This window comes from Scyliorhinus torazame, chromosome 9 (genome assembly GCF_047496885.1).
Source record: "Scyliorhinus torazame isolate Kashiwa2021f chromosome 9, sScyTor2.1, whole genome shotgun sequence".
NCBI classification, from domain to species: Eukaryota; Metazoa; Chordata; class Chondrichthyes; order Carcharhiniformes; family Scyliorhinidae; genus Scyliorhinus; species Scyliorhinus torazame.
Genome location: NC_092715.1, coordinates 47391125 through 47416849, shown reverse-complemented (window position 1 = coordinate 47416849; position 25725 = coordinate 47391125). Strand labels below are relative to the sequence as shown.

At 45.5% G+C, this 25725-nt stretch overlaps 1 protein-coding gene across 29 annotated transcripts in view; it reads right to left on the bottom strand.

The window, feature by feature from the left end:
* The window catches only part of LOC140429166 (teneurin-3), a 3593949-nt gene that overhangs the window by 7305 nt on the left and 3560919 nt on the right, over positions 1–25725 (bottom strand). For all 29 annotated transcript variants that reach the window (XM_072515817.1, XM_072515806.1, XM_072515811.1 and 26 more), the window contains 5 exons: positions 17607–18481; positions 15473–15648; positions 12090–12325; positions 10209–10505; positions 8290–9901 (listed from right to left, as the gene is read on the bottom strand). In XM_072515817.1, coding sequence (XP_072371918.1) covers positions 8290–9901; positions 10209–10505; positions 12090–12325; positions 15473–15648; positions 17607–18481 — 3196 coding nt within the window. The remainder of the gene's footprint in view (positions 1–8289; positions 9902–10208; positions 10506–12089; positions 12326–15472; positions 15649–17606; positions 18482–25725) is intronic.

Genomic DNA, 25725 nt, shown 5'->3' with positions numbered 1-25725 from the left:
CTTAAGTGTGATTTGGACACGTGCATGAGTGGGCAAATGCAGGGGAGTGGGCCTAGGTAGCGGGCTTCTGGAAGGTCAGTGTAGACTCTATGGGCCGAATGGCCTCCTTCTGCACTGTAGGGATTCTATGCTTGATATAGGGAAAAGCAGGAACAGGTATTTGAGTTGGATGATGAGCAAGGATCATAATGAATGGTGAAGCATGTTCGAAGGGCCGAATCGCCTCCTCCTGCTCCAATTTTCTATGTTTCTATTAGGGGTCTGGCATTAGGGGGTGTGGCATTAGTTAGGGACTGTGGCATTAGAGGCTGCGGCATTAGGCAGTGTAGAATTTGTTAAGGGCTGTGGCATTAAGGGGTGTGGCATTTGGATATGTGGCATTAGGGAGTGTGACAATAGGAATATGCCAGTGAAGATGTTGGGATGAGATTTTGCTTCTGATCTAATGCTGTCACTAAGTCCATTTCAGTAGCATTGTTTCTTCTCTCTCCAATTCTCTGTCATCACTCCTCTCTTGAAGCCATTGACTCTCTTACTGATTGTTAACAAATGGGGCTCTTCATCCTAAAGTCCTTCATCCAATTGGCCATATCCCTGTGGGAGTCGATAGTGTGGATCTTCATCACAGCTGAAGCTGTTCCTATCCTCACTCGGTGTATACATATAACTGTAAACACATACTGCAGGATAAATATATACACACTCACACACACAGAAACACACACACCCACATACATACAGAAACACGCACTCACACACACACAGAAACACACACATACAGAAACACGCACTCACACACACACAGAAACACACACACCCACATACATACAGAAACACGCACTCACACACACAGAAACACACACATACAGAAACACACACATACAGAAACACACACATACAGAAACACGCACTCACACACACACACAAACACACACATACAGAAACACACATACAAAAATACACACATACAAAAACACACACATAGACACACACACACATAGAGAAATGCACACACACATGCAGAAACACCCACACTCACACACAGAAACACCCACACACTCACAGAAACACACTCACACACACACAGAAACACCCACACACATACAGAAACACACTGACACACATACAGAAACAGACTCACACAGAAACACACACACATAGAAACACACACTCACACAGAAACACCCACACACTCACACACATACAGAAAGACTCACACAGAAACACACACTCACACACATAGAAACACACACACACATAGAAACACACACTCACACACATACAGAAACACACACTCACACACATACAGAAACACACTCACACACATACAGAAACACACATTTACTCACAAACACATAAACACTCACTGAAACAGAAACATACACACACAAATACAGAAACACACACACACACACACATATGGAAACACGCACACACATATAGAAACATGCACGCACTTACAGAGACACACATTTACAGAAAACATGTAATGGACATGCACGCATGCACGTACAGAAACACGCACATTCACATACATACAGAAACACACACACATGCAGTAACATACTCACACACACGCAGAAATACACATTTGAATACAAAAACACACACATACACACACACAGAAAAACACACATGCATACGCGCAAACACACGCACACATATGCACATACAAACCTGCAAGCACACAGACTAGAGAAGAAATTCAGACCAATTAGCCTCCTCTATTTGAGAGCACTTCAGCCAATTGTGAGGATTAGATTTTTAAAAATATATTTTTACAGTGAAACAAACTGCAGTCAATATTTGCATCATTTTATTTGGACTTCCATACTGATCCATGGCTTAAACAAATCTACTACTGTAAGGGAAACATCGATAAATGCTTTAATGCCGTCAATAAACTATTGCAAATTACCTTGTCTGGATGCACTGCTGCACTCACTGAATCTTTTCTAATGAATAAATTAAAAGAAATATTCTGGGGTGCTCAATGACAAGTTAGTATGGCTGCAGCTTTCTCATCAACTGGTTCAGGAGGCTGCAAGGCGACATGTCTGTCAATGAAAACTGTAACTGATTCAACCTAAAATGAAAGACTTGATAACCCGATAACTGTGCCAGGCAGGACCACATTGAATATAGAGCATGGGGGGACAATTGATCCAACAGCCTGGCTCACTAATGACATCTGTACAAGCAGCCCTGTCACAGGAGGGCAGATAACACTGCCGACCCATACTTTGATAGGTACAATGACGCTGGTTTGGCAAATTGCAGGAAGTGACATGGTCCAGCAGTACCGCCGCATCCCTAAGTCTTAGCAGCTATGGACGTGTGCTGGACCTCTCTGCCCTTAGGCAATTCAGGTGGCTCCTTACAAGGAGAGATTTCAGGAAAGGCGTTCTATTTGTGTGGTGGACACAGGTGATCAGGACAAAAAAAAAACTTTGGCCCTCCCACAGTGCTGAAATCTTTTGGACAACAATAAAATGGGAGGAGACATTGGAACAGTACTCCAGCCCGTCTATCTTTCTCCTCTGAGTAACAGCTCAAACACAAGTAGGATTCATTTCTACGGCATGGTCACCTCAATGCTCCCTGGAAAACTTAGTGGTAGGTTCTCATGATGGGCCAGTGACAGTCTGCAATATGTGCGGTGGTGCTGAGCTGTACAATCCAGGAAAAGCCCAATGTTGGTCAATGCGACAATGGCAGAGGCACAGTAAGTCCCCGTTTTAAAGTTGCCTCATTTTATGTCATTCCACGTTAACACCAGTTAATGGGCCCTCATTCTTGTTTAGCGTCAGAAGTTTCATTTTAAAGTCCTTTCGCGCCAGGTCGGATATAGTGTTGTGTCACCCGATCTGCGCCATATTGGAGCTGTCTCCTGCCCCTGCCCCTCTGTCTTGCCAACACTCTGGCCCATGACCCCGTCCACTTTTTAACCCTCCCTGTCACTGCCGACCCTCTGGTTTCCGGCTTCTGCTCCTCCCTGTGGCTTCCGACCCACCCTGTTGTCACCTCTCCAGCAAGTCAAAGCTGCTCTTCCTCTCTCTCCGCACTCACCTCCAGCGAGGCTTCGGGAGAGGGAAGTGGTGAGATGGACAGCCAGGGAGCAGGATGCGTGGCGAGCAGGAGGTAAGCATACTTCTTTTTATATTTTTAAATTTATTTTATTTTAAACGTTATTTCATTTAAGGATATGGTAATTCAGCAATGCAAAATATTTCAATTTACAGGGTATGTTTTCCTGATTTTTCAAGATGAGAAAGATCCTATGGAAATTAATTGCAGCTCTTACTGTGGCTTAATGGGAAAATCTGATTTGCTTAAAGTTATTTACTTGAAGCCGCACATTTCAAGAAGGCAGCGACAATTTTAAGTGAACACTTAACTGTAATAGGAGTGGTATTGGTGTTTCTCAACTGGGGGCGGAGGGGGGGGGGGGGGGGAGAGAGAGAGAGAGAGAGAGAGTTATCCATCAATCAGAATTTCTACTCCTGACCATCACCTGCGCACAATACTCCCTGCATGTGTGTGCTGCGTACCATGCATGTTTGATGTGTGTTGGATAGCGTGTGCGTGCCACAGAACATTTGCTAGCACATATGACTCTGCACAGCCAACCTTGTTACTCTGGATCGTCCCACCCCCTGCTTCACACACATCTCCAGCACTCAATATCTGAGCACACAAACAGACTCTAGCTGCATACATTCAATCAAATATGGTATGAGATATGACGCTGATGCACATATCCAGCGGTGGGACGAGCAAGCCAGAGTGGGTAACTTCCAGATAAGACGGGACAAAGGAAAATAAAATAGGTGAGTGGTAAACTGCCTGTTTTTCTGCCTTTATAACGATTCATTATATTGTATTATAACAAGTCATACCGACTTGAAACATTAACTCTGTTTCTTTCAGGGGCGGCACGTGGCGCAGTGGTTAGCACTGGGACTACGGCGCTGAGGACCCGGGCTCGAATCCCGGTCCTGGGTCACTGTCTGTGTGGAGCTTGCACATTATCCCCGTGTCTGCGTGTGTTTCACCCCTACAACCCAAAATGTGCTGGTTAGGTGGATTGGCCACGCTAAATTGCCCCTTAAATGGAAAGAAAAATAATTGGATACTTAATTTAAAAAAACAATTTTTTTAAAAAACTGTTTCTTTTTTCACAGATGCTGTCAGAATGGAGTTTTTCCAGCATTTTTTATTTTTATTTCAGATTTCCAGTATCTGCAGTATTTTGCTACTATTAAAAATATGTTGCCAGGAACTTATTTGTCTCAATCGATGTCTGTAATTTAGTGACTTTTTGTGTTATTATAACACCAGTGAAGACTATAATGGCATTTACACTAAATTCACCAGTATAATCATTCAATTTTGTTTTCACCACGTGACATGTGCTGCACATATTTTGACGGTAACCATGGTAATCAGTTCCAACTAAACATGGAGGTCTGCACCCGATTTGTGATCAACTATTTTCTCTGCACAGGATGAATTTCCTTGGCCGCATTTCCAGGTATAACATGCACATCTATCAAACAAGGTCATAGCCTGCTCCAGATTCAGAACTGCGGACTCTAATCTCAGCATCAATGCACTGAACATGCTCTTAGCTCAACCTTCCACTTTATCTCCAAAATTCCAATCGTGCAGTGAGCTCACTGCCGCCTCACATCAGAAAACAAAAACCTTCTCAACATCTAAAAAAACAAAAACAGGACAAGTTTTTGCGTTGATGTAAAGTTGACAGTACAAAACCATTTTAAAATTAAATAAGGTCCATGTGGTTTCAGTCAGCTGCCTACGAGATGTCATTGCCATGCTATTACAGGGGAGAAGAAATGAGAGGTGGAATTTGAGCTTTGCGATTATGAGACGCGCTCCTCATATAGGGAAGAGGATTTTCAAATCAAAAGTTGGGAACCTGGCACCCAGATGAATTCCAGGTCCTGAACGACCTGAACTGCACCATTGCTGCGGCTCTATTTTAAAATAAAGATGCCCTAATTCGGCAGGAGACATCCGAGGTGCCCACTCAATGGCCCGACCTCATCCAGGAAGAGGGAGCTGGCTGCATAGCACCAGTTGCAAAGGCAGATGGAAGCCATGTTGAGACGCTGCCTTTCCCGAAGAGAGCAGCTCGTCAGAGGGCCAGAAAGATAAATTATTGACCTGAAGGTTGACTGGGCCAAAGGCAATGTGCACATTCTGGCTGGGATTACATGAAGGCCCATAACTTTAACCATCAGAAGAAGAATTTTCCTTTGGCTCGGCAGTAATCCCGACAGCTGTGCACTAATGTGCGCCAGACGGTATTTGTGAGCTGAAATCAATATTTTAAAACACCTTCCAGAATGTTCCGACTACTTAACAAGTTTCTAAAGGTGCTTAATGGACCATGAATCAGTGGCGAGCAGATACCCTGTGCTCGTCCTCCTCATTTTGAACATTTTAAACTGTCTCAGAGGCATTGGGATACAGTTTGAAAATCCAGCCCAGAGAGCATGGACAACAGAAGCAGAGGTCTACACAGCCATTCCACACTGCACCAGGCATTTCTGAATGTTATGCCTCAAGAAAGTGAGGCTCCACACTGCAAGTAGAGTCTTGTCATTTCAGATATTTTTCTTCTCTTAGCCAGCATTTTACCTGCAACCCCTCCTTTCTCTCTCTCCCCCCCCCCCCCAAAAAAAAAAACATCCCCCAAGCATGAAACTGCATGGACGGGATTCCTTTCTGCCCGATCTGGGAGAGGTTTTACCTGGGGCAGAGGGGGCCTTGGACAGGATGTCTGCCCTTGCCCCAATTAAGGTCCTTAACTGGCCACTTACGAGCCTTTCCCATCCAGCCTCAATTGTTAAGCTAGCAGGCAGGTGACATATCAGAGGGGGGAGGGCGAGACTATGTGGAAATAAAGATAGTTGCTTCTCTGGTAAGAAGTGGGAATGGGCCTCCATCAGAAGCCCCCTTTAAAGCCTGGCGACCTCCAGACCTCCCTCCCCCTCCCGCCTCTTCACCAAGTCCCCAACACCCTCCTCGAAACTCTCCAGGTGTTCCCTACCCACTCCACCCTCAGATCTTTCCCCTCTCCTCCAGGTCCTGGGACCTCGTTCCAGGTGGCTCTTTGCAGTCACTACGGGGCTGTGCCTGGAGGGATGGAGAGCTCCCGGCTAATCTGATTAGCCAGCAGCTCTTCAAGGTGGAATTTCCTTTCAAGAAAGGGACAGAATTAAGTCCCGCATTATGCCAATCAATGCTCGTTGGAGTGAAATATGGCATCGGGGCTGCTGGAGTTGGCAGGGATGTGTCCCGTCAACCCAGCAGATGAAAATCCAGGCCCTTGACTTTCATTTTAATAGTCATAAAGTACCCTTAAATAACATTAGTTCTCTCTATCAGTTTGATGGTTATCAGGCCACTCACAATGTATAATGCCAGGAGAATTATCACTGCAGGAGCTTTCTTCTCCTCATCAAGACTACCTCATGCCTCCTTTTCATTATAAAATATTGAGAAGTCGGAGAGAGGTAATATGCAATATCAGTGACAACAGCCAAAGTAAAATTAGTCAGTGAAGAATCTCTCTCAGTGGGCTCCAGGATTATTGCACAAAAATGTGGAAATGATTCAGAAACATCCAGAAAGTCACACGTTCTGATCTGGAGGATCTCAACTGGGGTGCCAAGCGGCACTGCTAAGATTAGCTTCAGCTTAGGAATCAAGAATCAGTCAAGGTGCTTACTTTATCAGTCAGGATTATAGAATAGTCCCCACTGGAAAATGTGTTTGTGGGCATCAGAAATGGGCCTGGTTATAACTGCTTATAGTTACACTGACATTTGGAGTATTGCTCACATGCAAAATGTTGATACTGCGTAAACAAAAATAAATTAGCTTTAGGTACAGCCTTTCATGTAATAAGAAGATACCAAGTTACTTCACAGGAACGTTATAAATCAAAATATGCAACTAAGGCACATAGGAGATCTCGGGACAGATGACCAAACGAGGTCAAATGGCTGGATTTTAAGGAGCGTCTTTAAGGTGGAAGGTGAGGTACAGAAGCAGAGAGGTTTAGGCAGGGCATTCGAGAGCAGAGGGCCCAGGCTTCAGGCCAAAATTAGAGAAACACAGAATTTTGGAGGATTGTGGGACCAGAGGAGAAATTTGAAAGCAAAGATGGGAGAATTTTAAAATTGAGGCCTTGCTTGACCAGCTCACAGAAAAATACTTTTCACTGTACCTCGGTACACGTGACAATACACAAATCCAATCCAATCAAATCCAGGAGCCAATGCAGGTCAGCAAGTGTGGGGTTGATGGGTGAAGAGGACTTGATGCAAGTTAAGACAAAGTTAAATATATAAACACAGGGCCACCTAATATTAATTGTACATAAATCGTATGTTAACTCTATTGAGTTGGTGGATATAAACCTGCGGGGCTGGCAAGCTTTGCAAAGCACCGTAGACATCAGCAAGATGGATGATCCTGTGGCGTCCAATGGTGATCTGCCACCGGTAAATACCCCAATGTGTGGGCCGAAAATCCCACCCTCGGTTCAGTTCCATCATGTACTAACGGGCTATCCAAGTTCCATGGGAATTCCCATTGACAGTGGTGGGACCAGAGAATCAAGCCGAGAAACCAGCGGCTGGGAGGCTGGAGAATCCCGCCCCCAACACCCGATTCCAAAATCAGCACCATTTGAGAGGAAGCAAACAAATGGAATGATGCCAACACTGCCGTCAAATGGTTATGTGCACACCAAACTATGCAGTCTGTGGAAGAAAGTGAGCAGCGAAAGCACTTTGTGTTTTAATTTAGGCTGGGTTATGAACAACAGATGGTTTTATTTCCTCTCAGAATTTCAGTGTCAGTTTTCTGCCAACTGTTGCCCTGTCCCTGTCTGGTAAATTATAACTGGTCTTTTGTATGATATACATCAATCCCATCTCACCGCTCAGCAACAATATGCATATCTGTCAACCCCTCTCACAGTATCTGTCAATTATTTCTATCTCGAGAAACACCTTTTATTTAACCCATTTACACCACATGCTCTGATGATCTCCACATTGACATTTATTTTACAACTCCAGTGCTTCTAGGTGGCCATAATTCTGCCGGACCTCCATTTTCACTCAAGTCATTTTTAACTTGTCTCTTCGGCAACCTGAACAATTGGTTTGGAGACCATTTGACAACACCCCATTCAGTAAACACGTGTACTTGGCAGATTTATCCAAATTACTGGTTGACCTTTCTTACCTGTAATGTAATCCTTGATATTCTCGACTTTGCCCACCGGGTTGTTGTTCCTGAACATGTACAGGTTGAACGGCGCAGGGTCATTGGCCACTTTCGTCCAAACGGTGATGTCAGGTGTTGTCCATCGGCCAGCCAGGATATCGTAGTCCCTCTCACCAAAGTGAATCAGCTTAGTTAAAGGATCATAGAGGCCGCCGTGGAACCCTATCACCAGCTGGAAGTCAGGGTTGGAGTCCAAGTATATTTCGCCGTAGGCAGTGTATTGAATTTGCTTGATCATCAGACCATTGCTGCTGAACACAGCTAGTGGCGTGCCGGTGTTGTCCGAAGCAATATAGAACTCCTCCCCGCTGCTAATCTCCATAGCAAAGACGTGGCCCTGAAGGTCATAATAGAGGGAAGTGATCTCAGAGCTGGAGTGATTGTAGACGTGAGTTATTCGGTTTGGGTAGTTCAGATCAGCGTAGAAGAACTGAAGGTGCTGCCCGATGCTGGTCTTGCTAGAGACACGTCGTCCTAGGCCATCATAACGGTACTGTATGTTCCAGCCACCAGCTTTGCTGTAAACTCTAGTCAGAAGCCCCTTGGAATTGTATTCAAAAATGTCACCCCCTCGCTGATGCAAGAAGCCATCTTCGTCCATCCTATACTGGACATCACCTAAGCGAGTGATTCGGTCTCGTAGGTCATAGCGTAGTGGGGTCAGACGGGCACTGCTACCAGGGTTTAGCAAATGCAAGTTGCCGTTCAAGTCATAGTTGTATCGCCACATGATTTTATCATTTAAATAGACAGTTTGTAGCTGCCCGTCAACATCATACTCGTAGCCGTACTTGGTGGTGTTGGCAAAGGGGCCAATCTTCATCTCTCGCTTCGTCACTCGCCCCATGTTGTCGTACTGAATGGTGATCCAGTACATAAGTGACCGGAATATTTCGTACTGGATCTCCTTGATTCGCCCGTGTGCATCAAAATGTTTGGTGTACGTCATCACGGCTGTCGAAATGATCTGGTTGATGTCGTAGTAGATCACGCCAAACTTCCCAAACTGCTCAAATTTGCCCGAGATGTCATCGAATTGGTACAGGTCAATGGGCAAAGGAGTCTCGTTGATCACAGCTTGCATACTGGTCACCCGGAAGTTGTTGTCGTAGCTGTAATCAAAGCGGGCGTTCACCATCCCGTCTTCGCTGAAACGGAAGATCTGCCTGTCGATCAGAGGGCCAATTTGCCGATACCTGATGGTGCAGATAAAGCCCTCGCTCTGCAGGTTGACCGTCTTGAGCACACCGGCAGTCTCATCGTAGGTGAAGCTGACACGCGTGCTGTCGTACAGGAGCTCGGACAATTTGGACATCCGCCTGTACTTGTAGAGAACCCGCCGGCCTGTTCCCAGGTAAGCTGTCTGCAGGAGCAGTCCTTCTTCACTGTAGTCTACAATCATGGAGGCGTTGCTCTCCGGGGGGTTATAAATATTACGGTAATAGCCAATGGAGCGAATGGTCTGCATGGTGTGACGGGCAACACTGGGCATTGTGACTGCAGACAGGCGATCCAGTAAATCATACTCAAAAATGTACTGCCGCTGACTGTGGAGAAGCAGCACCATGGACTGTAAAATAGAACAGAATATAATTGCATACTTAAGAATGAAATGCAAATTAGATGACAAAAGAAATGAACACTCTGAATGATGATGCATTTGTTCAATTAAGTCATCCTTGACCTACAAGTCTTTAGTAAAGCTTGGCATAATCTACTTGGACATGTAAATTTGAAGCTTCATATTATTAGTTTCAACTACATAATGTACAACTACACCAGGCAAGGCTACGCTTCATTTTGTGTCAGATACACTTAAGAGAAATGGCATGCCGTCAAACTCCTCTGCATACAGCAGCCGCTCCCTGCCTCCTCACCTTGTCAAGGTACGTGTAACTCCAGGTTTTTCCGTCATTCAGTACACGGGACACAATTCTCCCCTGCGCGTCGTAATCAATTCTCTCCCCCAATGGGCCCCGCTGAATACCAGAGATTTGGCCGGTAGAGGAATAAGTGATGTTGACAGCAGTCAGCCGGCTGCTCGGCAACCAGAGGGTTGGGTGACCTGATTGATCGTAGAGGATCCTCAGCTGAAATTTACGGTGATCATCGTAGATCCTCTCTGTCCGAGTTGTTCGATCAAAATCAATGGAGAGGAGGTTCCTGCCGTTTACCTTATACAAAAACATCCCAAACCAATCAATTAGGAGTGTTCATGTTCCCACCCCATTATTGCTTTTTAGACAAGCTAGCTACTTTCTAAAGAGTGTTCAGAGTGATTGATTCTTCCTCGGTGCAAATTACTTGACAGAACTCTTGATGTAAATGAAGAGCGAGTTTAGCTGCCTTTCAATATGTTAACAGACAGCTTGGCTACTGCTCAAGCCTGTTCCACATCAAACTGCTGCAAGTTGACTTGCGCATTATTAGCAAAAACATTCACTCACAAAACATCTGAGATTTTCCACTTTCAAGTCTCCCCAAGGCACCAACCTGCCTGAGATCCATTAATATCTTTGAGGTTTGCCCATTTTAGAAAAAGCAGCAAGGTTTTGCCCACTATAATTCACAAATAATAAGGATGTGCCAGTGCACTGAGTAACCACAGCCGAACCTTGCCAAGCATAACCATGAACCAACACATGGAAGTCCATGGTCACCAACGCCCTCTTAGGGCATGGTACCTATAGATAGAGAGAGCGTGCAGAGTAAAGTTGGTCAGTGACAATCCTAATGAATTGTGGTGGTTGTGGGGGCGGGGTGGAGGATGATCAATAATGGTTTCACTATAACGTAGATGTAATGTTAGTGAAACACCACAAATGGGGGAATGATGTTGGAAAATCTCAACCTCATTATGATGGTGTGATCCCAGTGGCTTCAAATATTGTTATAATTCAGCTGCCAAATCCTTGAGCCTTGAAATTGCCTCCCTCAATGTCTATGTCTCTCTATCCTGTTTTAAGATGCTCTCTCAAAAACTCTGAGTCAAGTTTTGGTCATCTGCCCTAAGTTTTCCTTATGTGCCTCAGTCTCAAGCTTTCATTTTATAATGCTTATGTGAAGTGCCTTGTGACAAATTACTACATTGAAGGCACTACGCAAGGACACATTGTTGCTGTAATATGGATCAGTGACAACCCCTTATTCTCTCGACGTTGATGTCTGTGGGTGACACTCCCAGTCTAATATGCATCGAATATGAAGTTATTCAGGACAGTCCCGCCTTCTCAACCTTGCCCCTCACCTGAGGTGTGATGATCCTCAGGGTAAATCACCACCAGTCAGCTTTCCCACCTCAAAGGGGAAAGCAGCCTATGGTCATCTGGGGCTATGGCGACTTTTCTTACTTACTAATATGCAACAAAATGTTCACTGCAACTAACACAGGTGTTGCATGGCAAAGCATTTTTCATTGTCAAAAACAGCCATTGCCTTGAACTTCAGGCAGAGTTCACACCTATGTTACAGTGAAATTGTCACTGACCCAACATTACTCTGTGCACTAACTCTCTCTTCAGGGGTGTATAAAGGATTCTGTAGGGTGGTACCACTGAAGGGTGGTTGTTTAAAATTCAATTTATACGAGTTGCAAAAATCAACCAATAAATATTTATCCAATTACACCCTATTTGGGGCCCATGCGCAATTCACCCATTGCACCCGGCGCGCCTAATGAGTTTACAACAAGAGGAGTTTTCCGTTTGTGGCGTCTAACCCATTTAAAGAAAACAATCCATTAACAGGAGGCTGTTTACCCTCAGTTTGCGGCCAAAGATACTGATTTGTCCTCTGGTTTGTTCCTTTCGGAACCGCCATTCCACCAGGTTCAGACTGTTTTCCACAGGGAGCGTTATGTTGCGCCTGGCTATTATTGGATTCACTGTGCCAGCCAGGATATGGGGCTCCGTCTGGAAGCTGGTATCCATGCCATTGGCATACATTACCCGGAGGGAGCTATCAGAACCAACCTGGTAACTGTTTCGCAATTGATCTAAAATACAAGAGAAAATTAACATTAATCAAAATGTAAACATATATCAAAACATTGATATTCATATCGTAATAACACTGCATGCCCCTGCCACAGGCCTAAATTTCCATTACAAAAGTATCGTAATTCTTTTTAAACCTCCCATAAATCGCAGAGACAACCCACCGACAACATCCCTTCCAAAAATGAGGAGGGCAGTGCCACCAGGAAGGTTGGGCAGACCTATTTTACAAAATTCCGCACCTACATATACCTGAACACCCTCCCACACTGGGTGACCCCATTCTTTGTCTCCGCTCCTCCAAGGAAGCAAATCGAGCCTCTAAAAACAGATCCTTCACTTCCGCCAGCTCTTATTCCTCCCAACCCCAAAACCTCACATCCATCCTCTCAGGCTCAAACCCATAGTTCCCGCAAATCGGCATCATCTTTGACCCCACCCCCAATTTAAAGTGCCACCGAAACTGACTCCAAATTCTCAACGCAGCCACCACCGGGCTTCCCGTATACCTCCCTGGAGTAAACGGGAGTGGCCCCGTTGCCAGTGCCCGCAACCCTGACTCCTTACAGAAACCAACCTCCAACTTCACCCACAACGTCTCCGATTCCCTACTCCAATCCCGCACCTTCTCGGCATTCGCCACCCAATAATAACATAGCAAGTTTGGAAGGCCCAAACCTCCTGACTGTTGCCCTCTCTGGAGCACCATCGTCTTAACTCTTGCCACTTTACGCGCCCATATAAATGACAAAATCAACCTTTCCACCACCATAAAAATGACTTTGGTAAAAAGACACAGAGGCACTGGAACAAGAATAAGAACCATGGCAAAATGTTCATCTTGACCGCCTGTACCCAGACAGCCAACATTAGGGAGAGACTATCCCACCTTAGCAGATCCTCCTTAACGCTGCACACTAAACTTGTAAAGTATCAGAATTCTTAAGGAATACAGCATAAAAATGATTTTTGGTGATGCTATCACTTACTGCCTCGATTGGAGGAACTGGATAGAAGTCCATTAAATATTTGAGTCATATCTATTCTTATATTTTGCTGTAAAACTACACCAGCCCGTGTTCAGTTTAAGTCTGGCTCCTACTCTATCGAATCCATCATGGGAATCCACCATAATTACGTTAGAAACACAATGACTATATTCTTATGGATGCATATTTGCAAATCTTTTTTAAAAATTTCTTTTATAAATTTAGAGTGCCCAATTATTGTTTTCTAATTAAGGGGGAATTTAGTGTGGCCAATCCATCTACCCTGCACATCTTTGAGTTGCAGGGGTGAGATCCACGCAGACACGGGGAGAATGTGCAAACTCCACACGGACAGTGACCTGGGGCCGTGATCGAACCCGGATCCTTGGCGGTGAGGCACCAGTGCTGACCACTGTGCCATTGTGCCACCTGCAACTTGCAATTCTAACTGGGATCTCAATGGCCCTTTAATACTTGATATGTTTTAATACAATGAAGACCCAATCTTCAGAAGCAAAATAGCTGAGGGAAAAGACTAACATGAACTTTCAAGTAAAGACGCACAGAAAACTGGAAATACTGGCTCTTTAGCACCTGTAACTGCTGAACTTGGGGAGGCAGTGACATATTGGACTAGTAATCCAGAGACCCAGGGTGATGCTCTGGGGACCTGGGTTTGAATCCCACCATGGCAATGGCGAAATTTCAATTCAATAAAAACATCTGGAACTAAAAGTCTAATGGTGACCATGAACGATTGTTGTGAAAACTCATCTGGTTTTAAAATGACCCTTTAGGGAAGGAAATCTGCCACCCTTATCTGGTCCGGCCTGAATGAGACTCTAGACGCACAGCAATGTGGTTGGCTCATAACTGCCAAGGCAATTCGGGATGGGCAATAAATGGTGGGTCCGCAACGCCACATCCCATGAAAGAATAAAAATCCCATCATTATTACGCTAATGTGACGGTAAGTCAAAGGTCAGGCGATTTTGAGGCATCTCTTGCGATTTTTAAAAATTCTTTCACCAATGTCGACTTTTCTTTCTCCCTTTCCCACCTTACCAGTGACCAAATAACCGGAAATAGAGAGAGAGAGAGAGAACATGCAGCCATGTTTGAATTCTCGGTTTGCCTATGTGTGACCGATGCAGAGTTTTATAGCTGCCGTAGTTTTGTAACAACTGCCTAATCATAACGCTCCTGCTTGACTGCGGTGAATGAGATCTCCTCTGCATCCAACAACAGAGGGCCCTACGGACTTTGCGGGGGGGCGGGGCGGGGGAGAGATGTAATAACCCTCAGGAGACCCACGGGGATGACCCGATTAATCTCCACGATGGGGTTCATGGAATACAAGCTCCCCCGTTGAGAGACGGAGGTCCATCCACTGGGGTTCTTGAAACAAAGATTTAAATGCCGGCCCAGATTGGGACCGGCATGATTGGCAGTCCCGATTGTGTTGTGTTGCGTCCTTTTCTTTTGACTCCAAAATAAACCTATGTTTGGTTCACCTTCTCGGACCCTCTGATGGCTTTATAGATAATGTCACTGTACTTCTTAAAAATGGGCTCAAACCCAACCCTGACTGAAGGGCTGAAAGTTTCCTTGAGGATTGGGCCTGCATCGCAGATCTGCCCCTAATTTGATAGTAATTGACAATCTCACTCAAACAATCGATAGTGCTTAACTGTAATTTTTGAATAAACACACCCTCCCCACCTGGGTGAGGGTGGGTTTAAAGAATCAGAAACAATCTTTCCTTAATTCTCAAAACATCTGTTGATCTACTTCTTTGCTGCCAAAGAGCTTCTACTTATACACATGGACAGGAAATTCCACATGGTTCTGCCAATCTCCCACAATAACTTCCAGAACCCCAAGGGGTCAATAATTTTTGACTGTCTGCTCTGTATCTCTGGGGATGCTGCTGATCCCACACAAGAGCTACTGCGGGAGGTCTGAAACTCAACCCCCACACCGCCGCCTCAGAATAAGTGCGCAGCCTCTCGCTAAACTATCCACTTGCCAGCTAGAAATTCTGGCCTTGCTTGAATACTGATACGTCCCTTTATGAGCCTGGCGTCTGGAGCATTCGGGGCCTGAGCATGGCGTTTGAAGTGACGTGAGCGGTGTGTCGAGCCATGACTACTGTACCTTGAACAAGGGTGTAGAAGGCATCCACTGAAGAAAGATTAGTGGTAATGGTGACGTCATCCTCCCTGTTGGATGTTTCAATATTCACAGTTATTGCCTTCTCCATCTCCCCATGGAGATTCGAGACCACACCAGTGGGAAACGTCACGTTCGTCAGTCTGCCCTCACTGTCATAGCTGGAGAAAATATTGTGAAGAGTGGTTATTTTAACAGAAAGACTGAAGGATTTATTTTCTGAACACGTTTTCCCTTCAGGCAGATGGCCTTCCAAAAACTTTTGACAGGAAAATTAACGCTGGACTTCAAAAAGTGAATTCTGATATATTTTTCAAAGGCTTTTAAAATCACCCCAAACAGAAATTGTCTTATATAACACTCAGTACACAGAACATTTCCACTGACTGACCTAGAATTTCAGTTCAGACCAGCCCAACCGAGCATGTACAATCTATGCTGTCATGGAATCTTCCTGATTTCTTTAACCTCCTGAGGGAGGTGAATAACCCCAGGCAACACATCCAAGAAAATCAAACCAAAAATTCTCACTGACCTTGAATGCAACTGAGTGAAAAACCCGAGCTGACACATCTCAGCCTGTTCCTCTGCAATAACATACAGGGTGAGGGGGGGTGGGGTGAAATTGGACAGGGTGTACAAACCGTTATCACCTGTTTCGCCCTGCTGCCAAAGAGAACTTTCACCATCAATATCCCGAACAGGGCTGGCACATGACGAGCAGAATTTTGGCTGCCCACCATAAGGCAGCAACGAAGGCTAGCGAACCTGGAATTCACTGCCACCACCAACTGGCTGGCGGGTTTGCCAATGTGGTTCTGCGTCTAGGCCCTTCTTAAGGAGACCAGGTCGGGGGTGCCATGGGAAAGGCCATTAACCGCCGGGCACTGTGGGGTCAATTTTCCAATAGGTCCCCGTGTGGTAGCTGAAACATGGCCAGTGAGAGGTCGTGACTCCTGGCAACAGGTGCCCCTAACACCTCCCGCCGATGCAGAAAAATGGCCATACCCGTGATCACAGGCCGCCTTTCTCTCTCCCTTACCTGCAATGGCAGGCTGCAGCTTTCTCACTGTTGGAGGGCTTCCTAAAGGCCCACCTGTGTCCAGGAGCCTGCCCACCATCCTTAATTGGATGGCAAGCATGTCCCTCTGGCCTTTCGTTGACCAATCAAACAAAAACCGTATAAGGTGTGTATTATGGGAACAGGGAAGGAAACCCTCTGGTCTTTATCAATGCTGCTGGAAAGGGGACTAAAAAGCTGCTGTTTGGAGAGCATGAAATAGAACTCAACCTCCAACTCCCTACGGTTGAAATCTGATGATGGCCAGTTCAGGACAACCTATGTGTGGTAGTCACCACTGTTGTATTATATTGTATATATGGGTATTACGGTAAGGCCCCTGTACTGCAGGTACGGGGGTGGATCCCTGCCTGCTGGCGGAGTATAAATGTGTGTGCTCTCCGAACAGCAGGCATTTTGTAAGCTGCTGTAGGAGGCCACACATCTGTGTAATAAAGCCTCGATTACATTCTACCCTCGTCTCGTCGTAATTGATAGTGCATCAATATGCTTGCCAGTTTGTGATTCGCCACCACGTAAAGGCAGAATATTAAGATCTGATGAGTATTGGTGTGCTGTCCATACTCAGAAGTAATGAAAGGGCAAAGAATCGGGTATCTACCTATTGATCTGGAACTATGTTCCAGCAAAAGCCTCCATCTTCAGGAGGCTAGGGGTCAAAATGGAGGGAGGATGGAGTATAGTAGCATTGTGGGTGTACCTATACCACACCGACTGCAGCGGTTCAAGAAGGCAGCTCACGACCACTTCCCCCAAGGACAATTAAGGATGGGCAATAAAAGCTGGCCTAACCAATGAAGGCCTCACCCTAAAAACCAACACAAATGAATAAAATCGAAGCAGTGAAAACTCAAACAGAATTGAACATCAAAATCCACTTATAAGGCATTAAACTTAGTGATATGGAAAATTCATGCCGAACTACTAAGATCAAACTTTACATTCTACACATCTTATAAAAGTCAGTTTTACAAACTAAAAATAAATTAATGTTCTACTTTTTTATTCAGCTTTACTAGAAGATAAGGAGACTCTTACTCAAAGAAAGTTGTCCAGCCAGTCTTGTCGCTTTTTGTTGCCAAGAGGCCACTGTAACTGTGGTAGGTCAGTAAAACCAGCTCTTGACCCTGGGCTGTCATGCCCTTCAATCCTCCATTGGTCCCAATAGTCAGCCAGATCACTTGGTTGTCGGGCGACACAATTCGCACTGGCATGCGGTTGGGATCCCTTCGGATCCGCAGAGTGTTTCCGTTGTTGTCCGTCACGCCGGTGATGTCGTTTTCGTTGCTGTAGCTGAAGTTGTAGAGGTAGTCGTTGGTGATCAGGCTCTTGGTGTACAGGTGTGTGCCATTGACGTCAAAGATGTACAGCTCTTGCTCTGAAGGGGATGCCACCTTGTACAGGTTCAGCGATGTCAACACTGGCTTGTTCTTGGAGGCCGCTCGGATCCGAATATTACCCATGTCGGCAATGTACAGCGTGCCGTCCGGGGAGACAGCCAGTGAGGATGGAGAGTTGAGCTTGGCATCTTTGGCAAAGCCGTCACCAGTCCGGTAACAGTCGCAGTTGACATCGTTCTTGCAGTCACAGTCTGAGGGCGCACCGGCAAGGAGGGCGATCTCCCCGTCTGTGGTCACCTGTCTCACGCGGTTTATTTTCTTTTCATCCGTTTCCGCGATGTAGAGGACGCCGCTGTAGGACACAGAGATGGCGCTGGCTGATTCGAGCGCCGTGTGGACCGCTTGTATCTCCAGTGTGTACTCAACACCTGGTACCTGGCAGTGCATGGGCCGACCAGCTGCGATGCGCACCTGATGGTTCTCTGTGATCTGCAGCACAATGTTGTTGTCCAGCACGTAGAGGGAGTTATCCATCGGGTTGATAGCGAGATCTGTTGGCCACTCCAGGCGGACCTGACATTGAAAACACACTCATTTTTACAACTGTACATGTCACGGAAAAGATCCTATTTCCTCCCGTTGTTTGTAGCAACATCACAAATACACATTAACGAAGGTCCTTCTATTCCTCAGTAAGGATGAGATTGTTCTCTTAGCAAGTCTATCGTTTTGTTATTGGAAATTTTCACCCATATGGCTGCACATAGTGACTGAAGGCATTGTTGCACCAAGGAGCACCTTTTAGCTCTCTGATATATTCCCCTCCTCTCCTGAGGCACAGACTCATGCTGTGTACAATTTTAAGGATCTCCATGGGAGACCATTTCAGGTCACAGGTACAGAAAGGGAGTATAAGCAGCAAACACTCAGAGCCGTGAACAATTTTGTGGTAATGCGCTGTTCATACAACGTGTCCGATTCGCGAGGAAGGGAGACAGAGAGAGAGAAAAATGTTCTCCCACCTTCTCCTCTCCAACTTGGAGAATCAAGCGCATAAAGCAACGATGCAAAGTTAGCAATTTTTAACAGCGCAGTGAGTGATAGCAATGGAAGAGGCATCAGAGCTTTGCCAAATCCTCTCGCATCTAATGTTCACAACACGCAACAAAGGTCAGCAGAAAGTCTGCGTTTACTTTAACTGCAGCAGAATGGCTGATTTCATTTTATATACCTTGATCTATCAAATTCAAGTTCTAAATGAATCTGAGCAAGTCCTGCTAAACCCACTGCATTTTATTGATCTTCACAATAAACTTTCTTTCAATACACAAGCTTACAAGATAATAATTGCATCTGAACCATAAAAATAACTCACTTCACTTCTGTAATTTATGATGTACAGCAACCGGAAGCATTGTTCGGTCTCCTGAGGAAAGGCATAAACTTATATCTATCATAGGGTCCAAGAGATGTTTGTGGAAGCTCTTGTTACAGTCTGGCGCTAAACGACATTAAATAAAATCTTGTCCCAATATTTGTTTTGAAAAATTCTCCCAATTAAGGGGCAATTTAGCGTGGCCAATCCACCTATGCTGCACATCTTTGGTTAGTTGGGGTGAAACCCACGCAGACAAAGGAAAATGTGCAAATTCCACACGGACAGTGACCCGGAGGCGGTATTAAACCCGGGTCCTCGGTTCCGTGAGCAGTGCTAACCACTGTGCCACCAATATTGTGCACTATTTTGTATTTGACCCAAGGGGGGGGGGGGGGATGTGCAAAGTTAGAACCAAATACCCCCAAATGTGTGTCTCAAATCCCCTCTATTTACCATTTTTGTAAATGTAGTTTGATGCCGCAGGACACACCAAAGGACTTTAATTTACGTTTTATTGATGTCGTGCAGCGCAATTACAATCAGTAGACAGGATGGGCAAGGTGTCCGCATGGTGGGGCAGTACTGTTAAAAAGATTAAGGTGTGGCAACACGGTGGCGCAGTCAGTTAGCCCTGCTGCCTCACGGCGCCGAGGTCCCAGGTTCGATCCCGGCTCTGGGTCACTCTCCGTGTGGAGTTTGCACATTCTCCCCGTGTTTGCGTGGGTTTCGCCCCCACAACCCGAAGATGTGCAGGTTAGGTGGACTGGCCACGCTAAATTGCCCCTTAATTGGAAAAAATGAATTGGGTACTCTAAATTAAAAAAATAATATATATAAAAAGATTAAGGTGAAAACAGTTCTCTTTGTGGCCTGGAGCAGCAGGATCTGGGCAGGGTGAGGGGGGCAGTGCGGATTCACAACTTCATCAACGCTCCGGTAAGTTGTCCTGTCTGGACATGAACAATGATAGGGATCTACAACCACTGACAGGGATGGACAGGAGTATCCCAAACATTATTTAGCATGAGCCCACGGGTCAAATATGAATTCAGCAGCAGATTCCCCTTTTTTGCACATAAAACCATTGATGATTTTGAAGTTCTTTGTGCCTCTCTTTGTTCCCTGTACTGCATCCCATGTTCTCCCCAGGTGACAGCTCCAACGCTGCAGGAGAAAGAGGAAGGAGAAGAAACATAGAAAGTGGAGCAGGTAACAAGGTGAAATGAAACCAGCGAGGCGGCGAAAAAGGGGAAAGAGAAACAAAGGTGGAGACGCGATGGGCCAAATGGCCTCCTTCTGTGCTGAAACAGTCCTGTGATTCTGTGAAGTGAGAGGAAGCATGACACAGAAGTGACGGAGGGAAATATTTTGCTTTCTGGTCACCTGTGCAGCAAGTACGCTTGGCTAAAAGGAGACACAATCTTTTTCAATGAGGCCTACCCAAAATATTTGCGAACCCCTGCATCTGTCAGACTTGTTCAGATGTATTGTCATGAATGACAATTGGTTTGAGGGATCTTTGAGTGAAAGCATTGAAGTAGAACATTCATGTAACCAGATTTACAACATCTACAAAGCTTTTAAAATTTTGTTTAGATTACCCAATTATTATTTTCCACTAAGGGGCAATTTAGCGTGGCCAATCCACCTACCCTGCACATCTTTGGATTGTGGGGATGAAACCCGCACAAACACGGTGTGAACGTGCAGACTCCACACGGACAGTGACCCGGGGCCGGGATCGAGTCAGGGTCCTCAGTGCCGTGAGGCAGCAGTGCTAACCACTGCGCCGCCCACAACATCCACAAAGCTAAGAGATCGGGAAAACCTTGGGAGTCATACACACAAAACCACATCTGAATTTAATTTGCACACAAGAGAGCAAAACGATCCTCTTCTCGCGCAAGCCAGAGAGAAAATATTGGTCAGAAGTTACACTAATCTACCAGAAGGTGGGGCTACAGCTATACATTTGAAAACAAAAGGGGAGCAGAAAATGGACTGGAAGGGACCGAGTTTGATCAGTATTAGAGCAGCAGCAAATAAGGTCTGTGCAAAAAATTGTGTTTCAAAACATAATTAAGGAGTTTATCATGTACGATGAGGTAGATGAACTAATGGCAAAATAGAAATAAATGGAACGAAAACAGAAAACGCTGGACAATCTCAGCAGGTCTGACAGCATTTGGGGAGAGAGAAGGGAGCTGACGCTTTGAGTCTGGATGACTCTTTGTCAAAGATAAATGCGTTTGATCTAATCACCATTACAGAGACATGGGTCTAAGTTGACTAAGGTGAAATAAATATTCCAGGGTACATAACATTCCGAACAGACGGACAGAATAGAAAATAGGGAGGTGTAGCTCCGATAGTTAAGGGTGGTACACAAACAGCAGTAAGAATTGATCTGATTCAGAAGATCAGCAAACAGCATTAGTCTGGCTGGAGGTCAGCAAACATTGGTGGGAGTAGTTCATATGCAGTTATATGAACAGAGCATTGAGCACGAAATAACTCGAGCTTGTAATAATGACAATGTAATGTTCATGGAATTTAATCTTCACACATCCGAAAGGGCAGATCGAATTGGTAAAGGTCGTCTGAAAGATGAGTTCGTAGACTGCTTTCGCTACAGTTTCCTGGAACTCTACGTCGCAGAACCAACTATGAATTACACTATTTTAGGCCTAGAATTGTGTAATGAGGCAGGATTCATTAGTAATCTCATGGTTGAAAAGAAGTTTTGGGAAGAAGTGATAGAATCCCTAAGTAAGTTTGAAAGCAACATACTTGAGCCCAAAAACTGAGCCTTAAACAAAGCCAATTCCAATGATATGAAGGGAGGGCTGCCTAAGATCGATTGGGCAAATAGACTAGATTCTAGAAGGTATAGAGGGTAAACAAACTGTGGAAAATATTTTAAGAGTTTATTAAAAATTTTCAAGAAATATCAATCCATTAGAAAACAAAGGCCGGAATTCTCCGGCCAAGCGATTGGCTTTTCCCGCCGCCAACACACTTTTGTCCGTGGGTTCCCCCGCTGTGTGGGGTGGCTTCAATGGGAAATTCCACTGACAAGCGGTGGGAGTATACAGTCCTGGCATTAGTGAATGGCCCTTCGCCGAGAATATTTTCAAGTTGGCAGACAGTGGAGTCTGGTAGGGGTCAATGCAGGCACCTCTGCTACTTACAATCTGTATTAATAACTTAGACAAAGGGACCAAGAGTGACATATCTAAGTTTGCTGACGAATGAAAGCGGTGAGGATGACACAAAGAGGTTGCAAAAGAGATATTGGATGTGATCTACCGGCCGCATCCCACCAGAACTGGGGTGCATCACAGTCAGTCGATCCCGGGAGAGGCCTTTCCCGAGATTCCCAATGGCCAATATGCCTCGTTGTGATCTGAGTCCTACCCAGTCTCGCATGACTAAGTGAGTTTAGAAACCTATTTAGCAGTACTCGCATCGGGTCTAACACCCACCGTCATTTATCGGCCTCGCTGAGGATTCCCCAGCTGGGCACTGTTCACTACTGGTCCCCACAAATGGGAACCAGGCAGAACAGTACCTGGCGGGATCTCCCAGATGATCGGAGGCCCTCTGGTGGTCGGCCTCCGGGCAGCGTGGCAGCCCGGCACTGCTGGTGCCACCCAGGCACCTTTGCATTTTCAGCCCTGTACCCTGGCAATGCCACACTGGCAGTGTTACCCGGGTGCCATCTGGACACTGTCAAGGTGGCACTGACAAGCTGGCAGGGGCACTGCCAGGCTGCTATTTTGCCTGCTCCAGGATCCGGCCCGGGGGTGCCCTACCCATGGGAAGTGGAGTGCGAGGGTCGATCACCCCCTGAAAGGTGAGTTGGGGCGTTGGGAGGGGTCCGGGGTTGCATCAGGAGGTTGAGCGATTGGGAGCCATTTAAATGTGTGTGTGGGGGGGGGGGGGAGCGTTTCCCGCTGGGACACTAAAATCAAACAAAATGCCATTAGATAGCGGAGTCGATCCCGGCGCGACAAGTGCTGGGAATTACCCCATTAAACCCAGAATGGACTCTATATTTTTCTAGTTAGGTTGCGCCCATAAGAGTGATTCAACAAGACTGCAGTTGCTGTATAATGTTGGAAGGGGCAAGGTTATTCACTTTAGTAGCAAGAATAAAAAGCAGGATAATTATAGAAGGTGTGAAAGTTTTAACCGTCGATGGTCAGAGGGATTTAGGTGCAATTGTACAAGGAACGCGGAAAGTTTGGATGCAGGTACAACATGCAGTTACAGAGGCAAAAAAATATGTTAACCCGTATTACTGCTGCGTATTTCCAGTCTTTCATCCTTCATTTCAAATTTTCAGAATTTTTCTTTTATTTTCCTGATGTGCTGTGTTATTTACACTGTCCAATTCAAATTATCCAAGTTAATTGAATTCTGATGAGTGCTAAAGGTATTTGGAACCTCAGATATTCAAAAATTCATAAGGATTTCAACTTCCATAGAATGACAAATTAGTCACAAATTAAGGGATTCTTTCATTATTCAATTAAATCTATGTAAACTTGGAGGTTCACTTGCATTTCTTTCTTCTCGAACTGACCAATTTTGCAGATTACAATCAAATCCTATTTTGCTATTACATTTAAAAGGTGTCCCAATATGACAAAGATGCTGCTATATTTCCAGGAGACGCTGGGTGGGACTTTCCGGTCCCAACTGTTCCGGAATTGGAAATTGCCACCCAAGGTCAACGGACCTTTTGCTTGTCTGCCAATTCCCCGCCCTGCCTGTGACGATTCTCACAAGTGAGTGGGACAGGAAGATTTAGGTCTTCATTCCTACTGCGTATATGTTGTGAAAGCTCTCAGGAAGATAACTTTAACGGTTATTGCAGCCCATGTCGATCTAGACGTAGTTGGTCGCATTCTCGCCTTTGAGTTAAAAGGTTGTAGGCTTAACCAACACACTGGGTCGGGGCGAGGAGGTCAATTTTAACTTTCGAATAACCCATCAGTGCCGAATACCAACAGTGCACCCATTCTGGCAGTGTGAAGTCCGCCTCATTTTGTGGCCTGGGCCCCATTCAAACAGAATCGGCGAGCTAAAGACACAAAATGGGCGTCCTGCTGCAGCTTGCTGGAGTCGGATGGTGCAAAACTGGTTGTACAGTGGTTGAGTAGAGGAAGTTGGCAAAGGCTAAGAAATTGCTATGGAGCCGGGAACACCATTCGTCCTCGTCCTGGCCCCACAAGAATAATCAAAAACAAACCTTTCCAAGGCCTCGTACACCCTACTGTTATTTGGAGAGTGACTGTCACACACCTGGGTCAGCTCAATTCTCAAGTGACAATGGAGGGAGGAGTCATATGTGTGTCTCAGCACCAAAATTTGCACATTAATAAGGTCATCCCACCGGAAAGAGTGGGAAGCGTTTTGGCCTCCCAGGGTAGGCCCCTGTTAAAATGACAATGGGTTAAACAGTAGCATCACCGGGATGCTAAATTGATCACCTCATTTTGAGGTCTCTTGTGACAATTTTGTCAAGTTAAAATTGACGTTTCGGACCTTGAGCGCACAATCTGGCATAACATTTGAGTTCAGTACTCATAGAACATAGAACATTACAGCGCAGTACAGGCCCTTTGGCCCTCGATGTTGCGTCGACCTGTGAAACCACTCTAAAGCCCATCTACACTATTCCCTTATCGTCCATATGTCTATCCAATGACCATTTGAATACACTTAGTGTTGGCGAGTCCACTACTGTTGCAGGCAGGGCATTCCACACCCTTACTACTCTCTGAGTAAAGAACCTACCTCTGACATCTGTCCTATATCTATCTCCCCTCAATTTAAAGCTATGTCCCCTTGTGCTAGACATCACCATCCGAGGAAAAAGGCTCTCACTGTCCACCCTATCCAATCCTCTGATCATCTTGTATGCCTCAATTAAGTCACCTCTTAACCTTCTTCTCTCTAACGAAAACAGCCTCAAGTCCCTCAGCCTTTCCTCATAAGATCTTCCCTCCATACCAGGCAACATTCTGGTAAATCTCCTATGCACCCTTTCCAATGCTTCCACATCCTTCCTATAATGCGGCGACCAGAATTGCACGCAATACTCCAAATGCGGCCACACCAGAGTTTTGTACAGCTGCAACATGACCTCATGGCTCCGAAACTCAATCCCTCGACCAATAAAAGCTAACACACCATATGCCTTCTTAACAACCCTCTCAACCTGAGTGGCAACTTTCAGGGATCTATGTACATGGACACCGAGATCTCTCTGCTCATCCACACTGCCAAGAATCTTACCATTAGCCCAGTACTCTGTCTTCCTGTTATTCCTTCCAAAATGAATCACCTCACACTTTTCTGCATTAAACTCCATTTGCCACCTCTCAGCCCAGCTCTGCAGCTTATCTATGTCCCTCTGTAACTTGTAACA